Source organism: Rhincodon typus, chromosome 1 (genome assembly GCF_021869965.1).
Source record: "Rhincodon typus isolate 14 chromosome 1, sRhiTyp1.1, whole genome shotgun sequence".
In the NCBI taxonomy this organism is placed as follows: domain Eukaryota; kingdom Metazoa; phylum Chordata; class Chondrichthyes; order Orectolobiformes; family Rhincodontidae; genus Rhincodon; species Rhincodon typus.
Genome location: NC_063332.1, coordinates 77,500,639 through 77,515,392, shown reverse-complemented (window position 1 = coordinate 77,515,392; position 14,754 = coordinate 77,500,639). Strand labels below are relative to the sequence as shown.

The following is a 14,754-nucleotide window of genomic DNA, read 5'->3' as shown; positions in this document are numbered from 1 at the left end:
GGGGGAGGGCGCGAGAGGAGAGCGAGCGAGAACGAGAGCGCGCGAGAGAGAGAGAGAACGAGAGCGTGCGAGAGAGATCAAAAGGAGACGTGAGGGGCAAGTTTTTTTTTAAACAAAGAAAACAGTGGTACAAGCCTGGAACATGCTGCCAGCGTGGTGGTGGTGGCAGATACGATAGGGGAGTTTAGGGGACTTTTAGGTAAGTATGAGTATGCAAGGAATGGAGGCATACAGACCAAGGGCAGGCTGAAGGGATTAGTTTAATTTGGTGTCATGTTCAGCATAACATCATGGGCCAAAGGGCCCGTTCCTGTGCTGCACTGTTTTATGTTCTTATGTACTCCAACTCTATTTCGTCTTCCATTGCTCATTTTTTAGCACTCTTACCTAACCAAAAAAATCTCTGCAGCTATCAATACCAATCCATGAGCAGCAAAACATAATGGTGCAGCCAAAAACAACAGCATCTGCCAATTTGAGACTTCAATGATATAAGAATTCCACTGTTGGACCATCTCAGTAAAATCTGTAATTTTCCCACAAATTTATTAGGAGCTCTGGTGCTACTTTAATGCATCTGCATTTATCTCATCAAATACCAAGACCGTTTAAGAAATGGATGCGTTTTATACTCCAATGTCAGTTATGTGTGACATAAAATAGTCATTGAATACTCTGGCCTAATCATAAAGCTACAGAATCAACACCCTACTCTATACCAATCAACAGCTCAATTACTACAAATCATCAGGTCACGTCTGATGACCAGCAGTCAATTTAAAAAGATATCCTTGCAATACTACTCATTTTACTAGCACAAACTGAATTGGAATTCAGTACAAATTAACACAAAAAATTGTAGTAAATCATAAAAAAACAAAGCAAAGCATTCTCTTTCCAAAGTAAGAAATATGGAAGTTAGAAGCTAATAAGTATACTTTAATGCTACACAGTAAATAGTTACGCTGTAAACACTATGGCCACAAACATTCCTACGTTTTTTTTTCAAGTAACTCACCCATTATAAACACTTGAACTAGGACTGCGGTCACGCTCTCGGTCGTGATCCCGTTCCCTGTCCCGATCTCGTTCTCTCTCCCTTGTGCGCTCTCGTTCCCGATCACGATCCCTGTCCCTCTCTCTCCGTGGGTAATAATCCCAATGTGGTTGCTGTTGCTGTGATGGTTGCTTGTTGTTGTTATCAATTAAAGTACTCCAGGAAGATGAAACTGGGATATTGGGATACGTCAGATTAGCATAATCTGAAGGGTAGAGGTGTGAAATAAGAAATATAGTGCAATATTACTATTTTCCACTGCCTATCAAACAATATAAGTGACATATTGACAACGGTAAGTTTATTGACCCAATATCTGCATTAGTGGTGCAACCATCAAAAAAGTTAAAAACGTGCTTATTTCACTCTGTAGATTTTGAATTGCCAGGTGATTCATAATTGCTTATAATCTCAGTGGCTTGTAAAATTAATTTCTAAAAAAAAGTGTGGAATTCTTCTGCTTCAGACTTTAATTCTTTTTGAAGATTAACCAAGAATTACAATGGATATTCAGTCTAACCTGTCTGAGCTGGTATTTAAGCTCCATTGAAACCTCTTGCCATCGTTACTCATCTAAACCCAACAGTGCCATCTTCTCCATGTTTGTCTTGTTATTCCCTTAAATGCACTAATATTACCTACTTCAACAACTCCGTGTGATCACGCGTTCTACATGTCTCTACAGGCTGCCACTCTGTATAGGTGATTTTCAATGATCATTTGGAAACCAAGGCATGCTATTTTTGTTTTCTAATTATTCTAAATTTCTGTGTAAAAGCCTGTACAAATTTTGAGTGGAAGTACAATGAAAAGCTTGCGTCATTCGTCCACTCTTGCCTGCAAAGTTTGGAGCAACAAATCCAATAATATGTGGGTTAGCACTGTGGTAAGTGAAGATCATGTTTGTGAAAGTTCAATTATAAACTAATGCCCTTAAGAGAAAGGAAACTGCCACCTCCATCTGTTCGTATTTATGTTTCACCTCTGAAATAGCCTGGAAAACCACTGTGACAAGGAGGTCAGCTAAACTAGCCTTCACATTCACAGGCAAATAGTGAATAGGAGTAGACAACAGATATAGCCATGCCATCAACACCCACATTCAGGAAACAATTTTAAAATAGACATGCAATAACAAAGTCATGAAGCAAACATGTAGAGGATCCTAAAAAGCAAACAGCCGGTTTACTTTGTTCTGATGAAAGTAATGCTATTTTTTTTTATTTTAATGTTTCACAACAGGCATCATAATTAACCATTAATGAAAGGTGAAACTAACAACAAATAACAGCGTAAAATTTTGGATCAATCAATTCAATAGATCTTCCAAGCCACCAGCCCTTAAATGACATCAAGACCATTTAGCACTGAAATTAAAGAAAAATACTTCTATGAAGAACTTTCTGGACCAAATTAAAAGAAAAGAGATATAGAAAGATGTCACACTTGCGTTCATTCTAATTTGCATAAGAAAACTATCTAAACAAAATGCTTGGAATGTTCAGAAGTATTTCCTTCCACTAACTCATTGCTTACAAGGCAAAATAACAGGCAACACTTACCAGTGCTTGCATAACCAAATGGAGCAGTAGTGCGGTTGTTGTATGTTGAAGGTCCACTAGAAGTCACAAGACAAAAAAAATGTTTTAATGACTGAAGTATCATATATGCCACAAGAAAATACAGATACAACTGAACATTCAAAACAGCAGTAGATTAATCACCAGATAAAATGGCATCCTTAAAAAGTACAGGCATAGGAACTCCGTAGCAGGATCAGATGAACAAACCTCTCACTTAGAGTGTGATCAAAATCCTCTTTTGTAAATGGCTGTATGAAATGCAAGTAGTATTAACTTAGTCTCTGATGGTCACAACCTAAACCACATTTCCCACAAGTTGGCCCAGGTTATTAAGTTGGAAATTTCTTCAGGAGATACAGTTGTGAACGTTGTACCAATGAGTATGCATAGGCATGAGTCAGTAATATTTTAAGTTACACATAATAACCATCACTACCACACAGTCAAGGGAGTCTCAGAGGAGGAAATGTCACTGATCAACTCTCTCAGAATTCAGTGACTGGTGTTATGTGTCCTTGTGTTATGTTGAAAGATGGTTACATAATTTCTTTGTAGCTTGCATTTGGCTGTGTAGACTTGATATCAAAGCATTTAAACAGTAATTTTGAGACGAGTAAAATTCTTATCCAAAGTCACAACATGGAACAGACATGTGGGACGTTCAACCAGTCTTGGGTGTGCTGGCTGTTGGCAAGAACAACTCAGCTAGTACCACATTCACCATAGTTCAACAGATTCTATCTTGTTCAATTCCTTTTTGAAAGGCACAAATGAATCAGCCTACTTTGCATTACAGATTCTAGCTATTACTGCTTGATAGAAACAAGAAAAATTTTATCAATTCTTTTGTCATACAACTTATTGTGGATATTTGACTCAATGGAATGCGTTTCTCTTCCTTGTTAGCACCCTACCCAGCATTTCTCTCTCTTGGCTTACCATCAGCTTTTTGTTCGTCTATCCCTTTTCTCTCTCCCAAACACTGTCTTCATGTGCTCTATTCACGAGTTCACCGTCCTCCCTGACCACATCAGCATAAATAATGCCCTTTCCCATCTATTTTCTCTCCTTATGAAGGGACACCTAACTCAAAACTTTAAATCTGTTTTTTGATCCACAGATGCTGCCAGATACGCCGTTTCAGATTTCCAGCATCCATAATTCTTAGTTTTTGTCCAGATCCCTAATGATTTTGAACAGCTTTGTCAAACTCCTTCCCAAACATCTCCAAGGAGAAAAACCCCAATTCCAATCTATTCACTTAAATGACATGCTCTTGCTCCTTGGAACACTAACATTTTCCAATCCATCTCTAAAGTCTTCATGTTCTTTCCAGAATGCAGTGCCCACAATTGTACAAAATACTCTAGTTGAGGTAAACCAGTATTCCAGATGAGCTCATTGTAACTTCTTTACTTTTGTACTCTATGCTGCTACTTCAAAACCCCAGGGTCCTTTATTTCTTATTAGCCATTTTCAATAGCCTGTGCACATATACACCCTCTAGAATTTTACCCGTTTTCAACTCTAATCCTCTTTCCTGCCAAAACCTACCACTTCAGATTTCTCTTCATTGAATTTCATCTACTACATATCCATCCTTTCTACCAGTCTCCTCTCGAAGTCTCTCATTATCCTCCTCTCTATTCACAGTGTTTCAAGTTTTATGCCATCTGAAGAAACTGAAATTACATGTTGTATACCTAAAGACTAGAACATTAACATATCAAGAAAAGCATGACCTCTGAAGAATTCTGATGAATGGTGGAGCAGGCTGGATGGGCTAAATGGTCTACTCTGGCTCCGATTTTTTTTTTTAATGAACTTGACCGTACATCTTTCTCCAATCCTAAAGTAAACCATCGATTATTATTCTGTTTTCTGCCATTCAGCCAATCTTGCGGCCATGCTGCTGCTGCTTTTTATTCCACTGGCTTCAATTTTGCTTCAATTTTTAAATCATGTGGCACTTTCCCACAGACTGTTATAAATCATGTATACCACATCAACAGCATAACACTTATAAAAAAAGCTCATGGTAGCTATTGCCCATTTCTGTGGTATAAATGCTAGGCAATCCTAATGCAAACAAAGTCCTAACCTTTATCCTGTTTCTTACATGCAACTTCTTGCCACTGAGTTGTATGCAACAGGATGCCACCGAAATCATTTCAAATAACGCAATCAATATCACAGTAAAACAAAATGTGGAAATAAGTAATGAGTGAAGCACGAAATGAAAAAATACAGCACCAGAATTAGTTACAAGCAGTTAATTGTATTACTGTTTTGGAGATGGGAACTGTTTTATAAAATTCAAACCACTTAACGTAGCAATGTCATAGTCTGTTTCTTTAAAAGAAATTCTGCCAATTTTTGCTCTTCCTAAAGGCAACATGGTGTACTTCAGCCGCCTCTAGTCACTATCTGATACTGCAACTATTTGCTTTGACATCCACAACTATGCTATTCCAGAAAGTGTTCTATTATCATCAAGATGGGGAACCCTGGATCATATTCTCTTTCCTGAACTCAGAGTATTGAGCCCTGACATCTCAACTGAGGTCAGCCAACTCAGCAAAGATCACACACCAAATCTGAAGCATTCCTGTTGTGTATAACTGGATAAACTCATTATTGGGACAGCAAGCAAGATTCTACCTTACGAGCTCAATGATGTTACCCAGCATTTCAATCTCCATCATTAGTTGTTTAATGAAAAGGACATCTGGCATTTATATCATGCTTTTCACTCTCAACATAGCCAATGAAGTACTTTTGAAGTCTAAATACTATTGCACCACAGGAAGACAAAGAGTTGAAAGAAGTTTCTTTCAAAAGGAAAAAAAAGGAAGAGTCTTTTTTAAATATACCTTTTTGTAAATACCTGCAATTAAAAATTGGGCTCATAAGTTAAAACAAATTCAATTTCAGGCACAATCGAATTATTATCAATAGGTTTTAGGTGTGTAACTGGCAAAGGTTCCTTACGAAAGTAGTATTTTTCTCGACCATTTGATGGGACTGGCTTTAATTTAGAACTCAAGGTGCAGTTGGATTTAGAAACCCACGCACTGAAGAATTGGCAGGCTACCTTGCTCACTGCCTAACAGGTTGGCAAAATGCCAACTCCTCATTGAATACTTCCATATATCCTTCCGGTAGCACATTTATGTAGGTAAACTCATCCAAGAAATTCAAGTTTTAAACAGGTGGGCCATTAATCTATGGTTCTATAAATACACTTAAATCAGATTCACATTTAACAGAGTCTATACTCCAGCAGTAGCCAACATATGTGGGTGGCACATGCATGAAAAGCAGCAAACAGACTAGATATGAGTGAAGTTTTTATCTTAGCTTCTACTGAAAGATAAAAAGGATTCGCCATGGTCAAGCATCTATAAGCAGGAATGCAAGGTAAATTTCTTCATGAATGGCTAACCCATTTTGATCTTAATTATAGCAAATAATTATGTTTAAAGTGAATTAAATTAAAACTCTTCCCATTTAATTTGTTTCACTGTTTCGTTAACTTCTGTGCACATGAATCATGATGTATCCTGTTTTTCTATAGCTTTTAAAATCAACTTCTTTGGGTTATTTCTGCTAACAAAGGACAGACTGTTAGTGTAACAATGTGGGTAGCAAGGGTGCAGCTAGGCTAATGGGGTTTGAAACATCACTCCACCTTAATGTGAAGCAAATACCCAGCTGGGTGGCAACCAAAGGCCTCATATATTCACTTACCAGAACTGTCCAGCGTGGACTCAAGATCATAAGCATTTGACCCAGAAGTGGAAGTTTTCCAACTAAGCCAACTCTCACTTCCAAGTCAGTAACCAGCAAGCACAAATTTAGCATTACCAGAAGAATGAACGAAGTAGTTCAGTAAACTCTATTTTTGTGCCAAGACTTGGGACATGAAACACACTATTAGAAACAGCAATTGAAATACATAAAACAACAGGTAAATAGACATTTAAGGAAAAATGTACAACATATAGCTAAAGGACAAGAACAATCAATAACTCTTTCAGAGAGTTGATATGGGTATGGTAAGCTGAATGGTTATTTCCTGTGTTACATAATGCTATGACTTTAAATTATTCTGCTAAAAGAACAGACAGAAGTACACATAAACACATGAGAATCATTTGACCAGTTATCACTGAAACAGAATCTAACATGGCCCACAAGAAAGAGAGTAGTAGTATTTGGGTCAGAGAATGTGTCAGTGCATTGGCTGTGAAGAAAATATCACAAGCAAGAGGTGAAAATCATATTAGTTATCCATTGGTCCCTGAATCAGTTCAAAAGGAGAAATTTTGCTGATAAATCAAAGATTACTGCAGAGAAGACAGGAACATAAAAATAGTGAAGATTAAGATTAAAGATTAAGCCTGTGGGAAAACAACGGTAAATGGACTTCTGTGCAGGTATGGTCGAGGTTCAAGGAAATTTAGAGATTCATGTACGCACATCATTAAAAAGTAGTAGTCAGGTATGAAATAATCAAAAAGTCTCATGAAATGTTAGGCTTTATAGCTACAGGGTTAAAACGTGAAAGAAAAGGAGGAAGCATTGATTCAGCTGTACAAGGCCCTAACTTGAACAAATCTAGAGTACTGCGTAGAGTTCTGGGCACTGTACCTTAAAAATAATAGAATTCGGATAAAAGGGTACACAAGTTTCAAATCAGAGCCACGCCATTTGGAGACATAATGAAACAATGTTGTGCAAAGTGAACAGAGAAGTAGAAGTTGCTCCCACAAAATGCAGCAGATGCTAGCTCAATTTATGATTGTAGACCAGAGACTGATAAATTTTTAGCCATGGCCAAGGATATTAAGGATGGAGTTAGGATATAGATCAGCTACGATCTCACCTGAATGGGCCTGAGAAGTTGAATGGTTTACTCCTGTTCCTATGAAAAAAGGTTTGCACTTTAGGGCATTTTACCATTTGGCAGATAGAGTGTAATGTGGGAAAACATGAACTTGACTACTTTTGCAGGAAGACTGAAAAAAGCAGTATAGTACTTAAATGAAGATAGACTGCAGAATTCAGTGGTACAGAGGGATCTGGGTGCCCTGGTACATGAAACACAAACTTAATATACAGGTACAGAAAGTGATTAGAAAGGCAAATTAAATTTTCTTGACTCAGAGAGTAGTAAGGGCGTGGAATGCCCTGCCTGCAAAAATAGTAGACTCACCCACTTTAAGGGCATTTAAATGGTCACTGGATAAACATATGGATGATAATGGAATAGTTTAGGTTAGATGGGCTTCAGACTGGTTTCACAGGTCGGCGCAACATCGAGGGCCGAAGGGCCTGTACTGCGCTGTAATGTTCTATGTTCTATGTTCTATTATCTATTGCAATGGAAATCACAGAATTATAGAATCGCTGCAGTGTGGAAGCAGGCTATACAGCTCATCGAATCCACGCCAACCCTATGCCTCACCCAGACCCACTCCCCAACCCTATCCATGCAACCCTACATTTTCCGATGGCTAACCCATCTAGCCTACACAGCCCTGGACACTATGGGCAATTTAGCATAGCCAATCCACCTAACTTCTGCGGACTGTGGGAGGAAATCAGAGCACCTGGCGGAAACCCATGCAGACACAGAGAGAAGGTGCAAACTCCACACAGTTGCCCAAGGCTGGAATCAAACCCGGGTCCCTATCACTGACAGGCAGCAGTGCTAACCGCTGAGCCATTGTGCTGTCCCATGAAATATAAAATATGGATGTTTTACTGCATTATACAGAGTGTTGATGAGTACTGCATGCCATTTTGAAGTTCTTATTTAAGATGATATAAACGCACTTAAAAAAAGTTCACTTGGCTTGATGGAGGATTATCTTGTGAAGAAAGGTTGGACAAGCTGAAACCCTTTCCTCTGGAGTTAACAAATGATCCAAAGGAGTCTCGACAAAATGAGTGCCAAAAGGATATTTCCCAACCCTACAGCATCACTTCTTGCTGTTTGCTGTTCAGTACAAGTAGCAAATTAGCAGGGGACATAGTTTAAAAATAAGGGTTCTCTCGTTTGGGATGGGAATGAGGCACTCCCTCCCTCCCTTACCTCCCCCCACCCCAAGAGTGCCATCAATCGCTTTAATATTTTTTAATAGAATCCCTACAGTGTGGAAACAGGCTATTTGGCCCAACAAGTCCACACCATTCTCCGAAGAGCATCCCATCCAGACCCATTCCCCTAATTTCCCACGTCTAACCCACCTAACCTAAACATCTCTGGGCACTACGGGCAATTTAGTGTGGCCAATCCACCTACCCTGAACATCTTTGGACTGTGGGAGGAAACCCACGCAGACACAGGGAGAATGTGCAAACTCCACACAGACAGTCGCCCAAGGCTGGAATCGAACCCGGGTCCCTGATGCTGTGAGGCTGCAGTGCTAACCACAGAGCCACTATGCTGCCCTACAAATCTGTGACTTTTCTCCATAAAGTTTGGAGGAACTGGGGTCATTGACTGATTAAGAGAGTCAATCTGTTGCTACCTTATTAGTCAAGAATCTAAGGATAATCAAGGGTAAATCAGTACGTAGAGTCGAGGGCATAATCAAATCAGCCATGATTTTACGGAATGACAAAACAGGGGTCCTAATTCACATGTTCTATTTTGTTTGTAACAGAATCAAACAGAAAGACAAAAAATCTTGATCAAAATCTTGGAAGTGTGTGATAAAGCAGACGATGAGATGTTTTCCCACACAGGTAGTTGGGGTGGTCACAGAGGAGATGAAAGAGTGGAGAAGAAATCTAGGTGGAATGAAAACAGGGGATCATAAATATAAGGTGGTCACTAATAAATGCAATACGGGACACAGGAGAAATTTATTCACCTAAAGGAGTTCAGAATATGGAACTCACTACATCAAGCAAATTTCAGGGGTGCATTTAAAGGAAATCCAGATAAATTTACGAAATGCAAAAGGATTAACAAGATAGAGTGAAATGGAAGTCTACGTGGAATACGCTGGTTAGGCCTAATGACCTATTTCTGTGCTTTGTATTCTAAGAAAGATGTATGAACTTCAGAAAATTCTGCACTCCAAAAGAAAATGCTAATTTGCTACTTGTCCTGAACAGCAAAATAAAGTATAGGTGATGCTGTGGGGTTGGGAAAATGTCAAATATTGTGCCACTTATTATGTTAAATTTAATGCCTTTGTTTTAGTAAAAATTAATCTAATTAGTGGAGCCTTTTTACACAATAGCTTCAGAATGACTTGCAGCAGCGTTTCTAGGGAGAGTGTCAACGGAACAGGGGCAGTTTTAATTCAGGGTAGGCCTGTTTCAGGTCTTACAACATAATAAAGGCTTAATGAACCGACAGTCCTTTCACTTAACCAATATGGATTTGTCTAGCTCAATGAGTTGGACTGCAAGACAGTTTTCTCTGCAAGTCGCAATCTAAAAATTGGGTAGTTTCAAACTCAACTCTTGTGGAAAAGAATAGAAAATGCTGGAAAAACTCAGCAGGTCAGGTAGAATCTGTGCAGAGATGCTGTTCCAAAGAGAGTCATATTGGACTTGAAATGTTAACTCTGTTTCTCTCTCCACAGATGCCACCAGACCTACAGAGCTTCTCCAGAGTTTTCTGTTTTTATTTTATTTTTCCCACCATCTCCAGTATTTTGCTTTCATATAAGAGTTCAACTCTTGTGGATAGAGGTCCATTGTACAGGGTACAGGCAGTTGTTTCTGAAGCCACAAACAAGACCTCAGGACATTCAGGAGGAGGAGAGTGAACAGCTAGTGGTCATGGTGCTCATTGGTACAACAATATTGGTGAAATAAAGGATGAAGTTCTATAAGCAGAACATGGGGAATTAGGGAGTAAGTGAAAAGTAGGACCTTAAAAGTAATGACCTCAGGATTACTATATGAGCCACATTCTAAACAAAGCAGAAATAGCAGGATATACAAAATGGATATGTGATTGACGAGATGGTGCGAGGGGCAGCATTTCAGATTCCTGGGGCACTGGAATAGGTTTCGGAGGTGGTCGGACCAGTAAAAACTGGACAGGTTACACCTGGGCAGGACTAGGTAGAGTAGTCAGGGAGTCTTTAAACTAAAACGACAGGGGATGGGAACCTATGCAAGGAGTCAATGGAAGGGGAAATCAAGGACAAGAACAAAAGACAGAAAAGGGGAATAATAAAAGTAATAGGAAGAGAAATCAAGGGTCAGGATCAAACAAGGACACAGTGAAAAATAATGTGAATGGGACAATATATTAGAAAGACAAGCCTTAACACTTTATTGTGAATGTTCCATGCATTACAGTACAAAGTGGATGAATTAATCATAGAAATAGAAGAAGAAAAAATGTGGAATCTGTACGGGTAAAGCTGTGAAATACTAAGGGCAATAAAGAACACTCTCTTGGGAATTGTAGGGTAGGGGTGATGTTGATATTGACATTAAACAGGAAAATAGTGACACTAGCAATAAAAGAAGATCTGTATTTATCGGTGGCAATGTTCTGCATATAGATTGGATAAGTTAAATTAGCAACAATACCCTAGAGTAGGAATTCCCTGGGAGTGCAAACAGGAGTTTTTTTGGGTCAATACATTGAGGAACCAACTAGAGAATGGGTCATCCTCCACTGGGTATTGTGTAATCAAAATTAATTACATGCAAGGCACCTCAGTGATATGAAGTGTGGGTTAGCTATAACAGATTGGGGAACATTACTTAAAGGGATGATGGTGGAAAGGCAAGGAGAAACAATGTGTATGGGTGATGTGCAACAATCATTCATTCCTGTCTGAAGAAAAAAAGTGAAACAGGAAAGTTGGTCAAACCATGGCTCACAATGGAAATTAGATCTAGCACTAGATCCAAGGAAAATTCATACAAATTGGCCAGAACAAAACAGGAGACGTGAGGAGTGAGAGCAGTTCAGAATTCAGCAAAAGGCACCAAAAGGAAAATGGAGTACAAGAGTAAGCTTGCAGGGAACATAAAAAATGACTGCAAGAGTTTCTATGGGCGTGGAAGGAGAAAAGGATTAGTGAAGACATATATAGGTCCCTAACAGTCAGAAACAGGGAATTTTAATGGGGCATGAAGAAATGGCTGACTAACTAAATATATATTTTCGTTCCATGCTCACAATAGTGGACACACATTATATACTAGAAATGTCAGGGAACACAGGGTTTAGTAAGATGGAGGAACTGAAGGAAATCAGTACTGGTAGGGAAGTGGTGTTGGGGAAATTGATGGGTTTGAAGGCCACTAAGTCCCCCGGGCCTATAATCTACATCCCAGACTCCTTGAGGAAGTGGTCCCAGAAATACTGCATGCATTGGTGGTTATCTTCTAAGATCCTGTACACTTTGCACTGTTCCTACAGATTGGAGGGTAACTAATGTAACCCCTTCGATTAAGTAGGAAGACACAGAGAGAAACAAGGAATTGTAGACCAGTCAGCCTGACATTGGTAATGGGGAAAAATGCTAGAGTCCGTTATAAAAAGAACTAATAGCTGAACATTTGGAAAATAGCGGAGCATCAGACAGAAAATGGATTTACGAGAAAGGGAAATCATATTTGACAAATTTACTGCAATTCTTCAAGGATGTAACCCATAGAGATGATGAGGGAGAGTCAGTGGATGTGGTTCATTTGGACTTTGAGAAGGTTTTTGGAAGTCCCACAGAAGAGAGTAGTATGCAAAATTAAAGCACGTGGGAGTGGGTGTACCATACTGAGATGGTTAAAAAATTGGTTGACAAAAAAAAAAAAAGAATAAGAATAAACAGGTTTTTTTTCCCAAATGGTTTGTCCAATGAAAAGAGGAGTCCCGCATGGACTGGTTCTCAGATCCCAGATATTCACAATATACATTCATGATTTGGTTCAGGCAACTAAACACAATATCTTCAAATTTCCAGATGACACAAAGCAGAGTGGGAGGATGAACTGTGAGGAGGGTGCTGAGATTTTTCACTGTGATCTGGACAAGCTGAATGAGTGGGCAAATACATGGCAGATGCAGGATATTATAGATAAATAAATGTGAGGTTATACACATGGAAGTAGAAACAGGAAGGCAGATTATTATTTGAATGGCTGTAAATGGAGGAAGGGGAATTTGCAACACGACCTGGGTTTCCTCCTGCACCAGTTGCTGAAGGTAAGCATGCAGGTACAGCAGGCGGTCAAGATGGCAAATGGTATGTTGGCCTTCATAGCGAGAGGATTAAAGTACAGGAGCTGGGATGTCTTGCTGCAAATGTACAGGGCCTTCGTGAGACTACATACCTGGAATACTGTGTGCAGTTCTGGTCTTCTTTGAGGAAGAGTGTTCTTGCTATAGAGGGAGTGCTATGAAGGCTTACCAGACTGATTCCTGGAATGGCAGGATTGACGTATGAGGAGATATTGAAATGGTTAGGATTATATTCACTGGAGCTCAGAAGAAAGAAGGGGAATCCCATGGAAACCTATAAAATCCTCCGCTATTTTGCAAATGTTCAGCAATTAATTCTTTTATAACGGACTTTAGCATTTTTCCCCACTACCAATGTCAGGGCTAGGCAGGGTAGATGCAGAAGAGTCCAGAAATAGGGTACACAATCTAAAAAGATACATGGTAAACCATTTAGGACTGAGACGAGGAGACATTTCTTCAAACAGAGGGTGGCGAGCCACTGGAATTCATTATCACAGAAAGCAGTTGAAGCTAACATTGTATGATTTCAAGGAGCAGTTAGATGCAGTACATAGAACTAAAGGAAAGAAAGGATATGGGGGCAGGGGGAAGAGGGGTAGAAAACAGGAACAGGCTACCGAGTTGAGCGATCAGCCACGATCATAATGAATGGCCAAGCACGCTCAGAGTGCAGAATGGCCTGCTCCTGCCCCTATATTCTATACTTCCATGATATAAAAGTAGGCGTGTGTTTTTTCCACCCTCATGCAACTTTTCGGTAAATTGCAAGAACATAAACCCCCAAAATGCATTTTGACAGAACTTGATACTGATGTTGTATGGTGTTAGAGTCTGGTTTTTGCTTTTTCATATTAGTTAAAACTGCTTGCAAAAGTGCTACAGTGTCAGCCATTAGCTTTGAAATATGCTCAATATATAGATGGTGAGAAAAGTATTTTATTCCGATCAGCAGAAAAAAAACGTTATCAACAATAGTTTGTATGCTTTAAAATTCTCTAATTTGTCACAAGGCCAATGCTACATAATTACAATCTTAGCAGCAACTTTGGAATGCCCGTTTTAAAAAACTGCTGACTGCATAGCGACATGTTCTGATGTTAAACTGATTCAACAAAGGTGACATTTATTGGAAATCTGCCTCAGACATATCACTGTAAATTTTACATGAACAAACACAGAACTCAGCAGCTTTTGCAAGAGATACTCAACACTTCTGCATTACACTACATGCATTGAAGAAATCTGATCGAAAACTGTCCCCCCTTTGAAGGAAAGGAAATTTGCTCAGTGGGAACAGTTGAAGTTTATACTTGAACTCAGATTGTCTGGAAAAAATGTCAAGTATAATTTTCCTAACTGAAACGTTTAGTGGTTTCGATCTTTAGAAAAATACAAGTTTAAGATTAGATTGTTTACATAACCAATTCACGTAATGTCTTCTGTCCTGAATCACAGGATTACAATGTGTCGTGTTTTAAGAACTGTGACATTTAATCTTATATAAATATCTGGGATGAAGACAATGCTGGAATGTGCAACAAAAAAGTCAAATTAAAATAGACTTAGAAAATGATTTCATAAGACACTTAGTAAGGTGCTTGAACTCATTATGGAAATTATGCCACATTATATTAAAGATATACAGCCACAAGGCTAAAATCATATCCAGGGAACAGAAAATTAACAGAATTGATGCTTTCTGCACTGGCAATACATGATAGTGATGCATCTATGACCCTTTCATTTTCCATTTGCACACTGGCATCATTTAAAAATGCCTGATGAAACCAAGTTAGAGCGTGGTATTGCAGGCTTGCAGTGCAAGCCAATATTTATGAAAAAGAATAGTGAAACAAAGCATATCAAAGCAGTGCAATCCT

The 14,754-nt window shown here is 39.0% G+C and overlaps 1 protein-coding gene across 2 annotated transcripts in view; it reads right to left on the bottom strand.

Moving 5' to 3' along the window:
• fip1l1a (FIP1 like 1a (S. cerevisiae)) overlaps positions 1–14,754 on the bottom strand; it is a 99,646-nt gene that overhangs the window by 31,028 nt on the left and 53,864 nt on the right. For both annotated transcript variants that reach the window (XM_020528008.2, XM_020528007.2), the window contains exons 13-14: positions 2,620–2,675; positions 1,019–1,262 (exon numbers count right to left, since the gene is read on the bottom strand). In XM_020528008.2, coding sequence (XP_020383597.1) covers positions 1,019–1,262; positions 2,620–2,675 — 300 coding nt within the window. The remainder of the gene's footprint in view (positions 1–1,018; positions 1,263–2,619; positions 2,676–14,754) is intronic.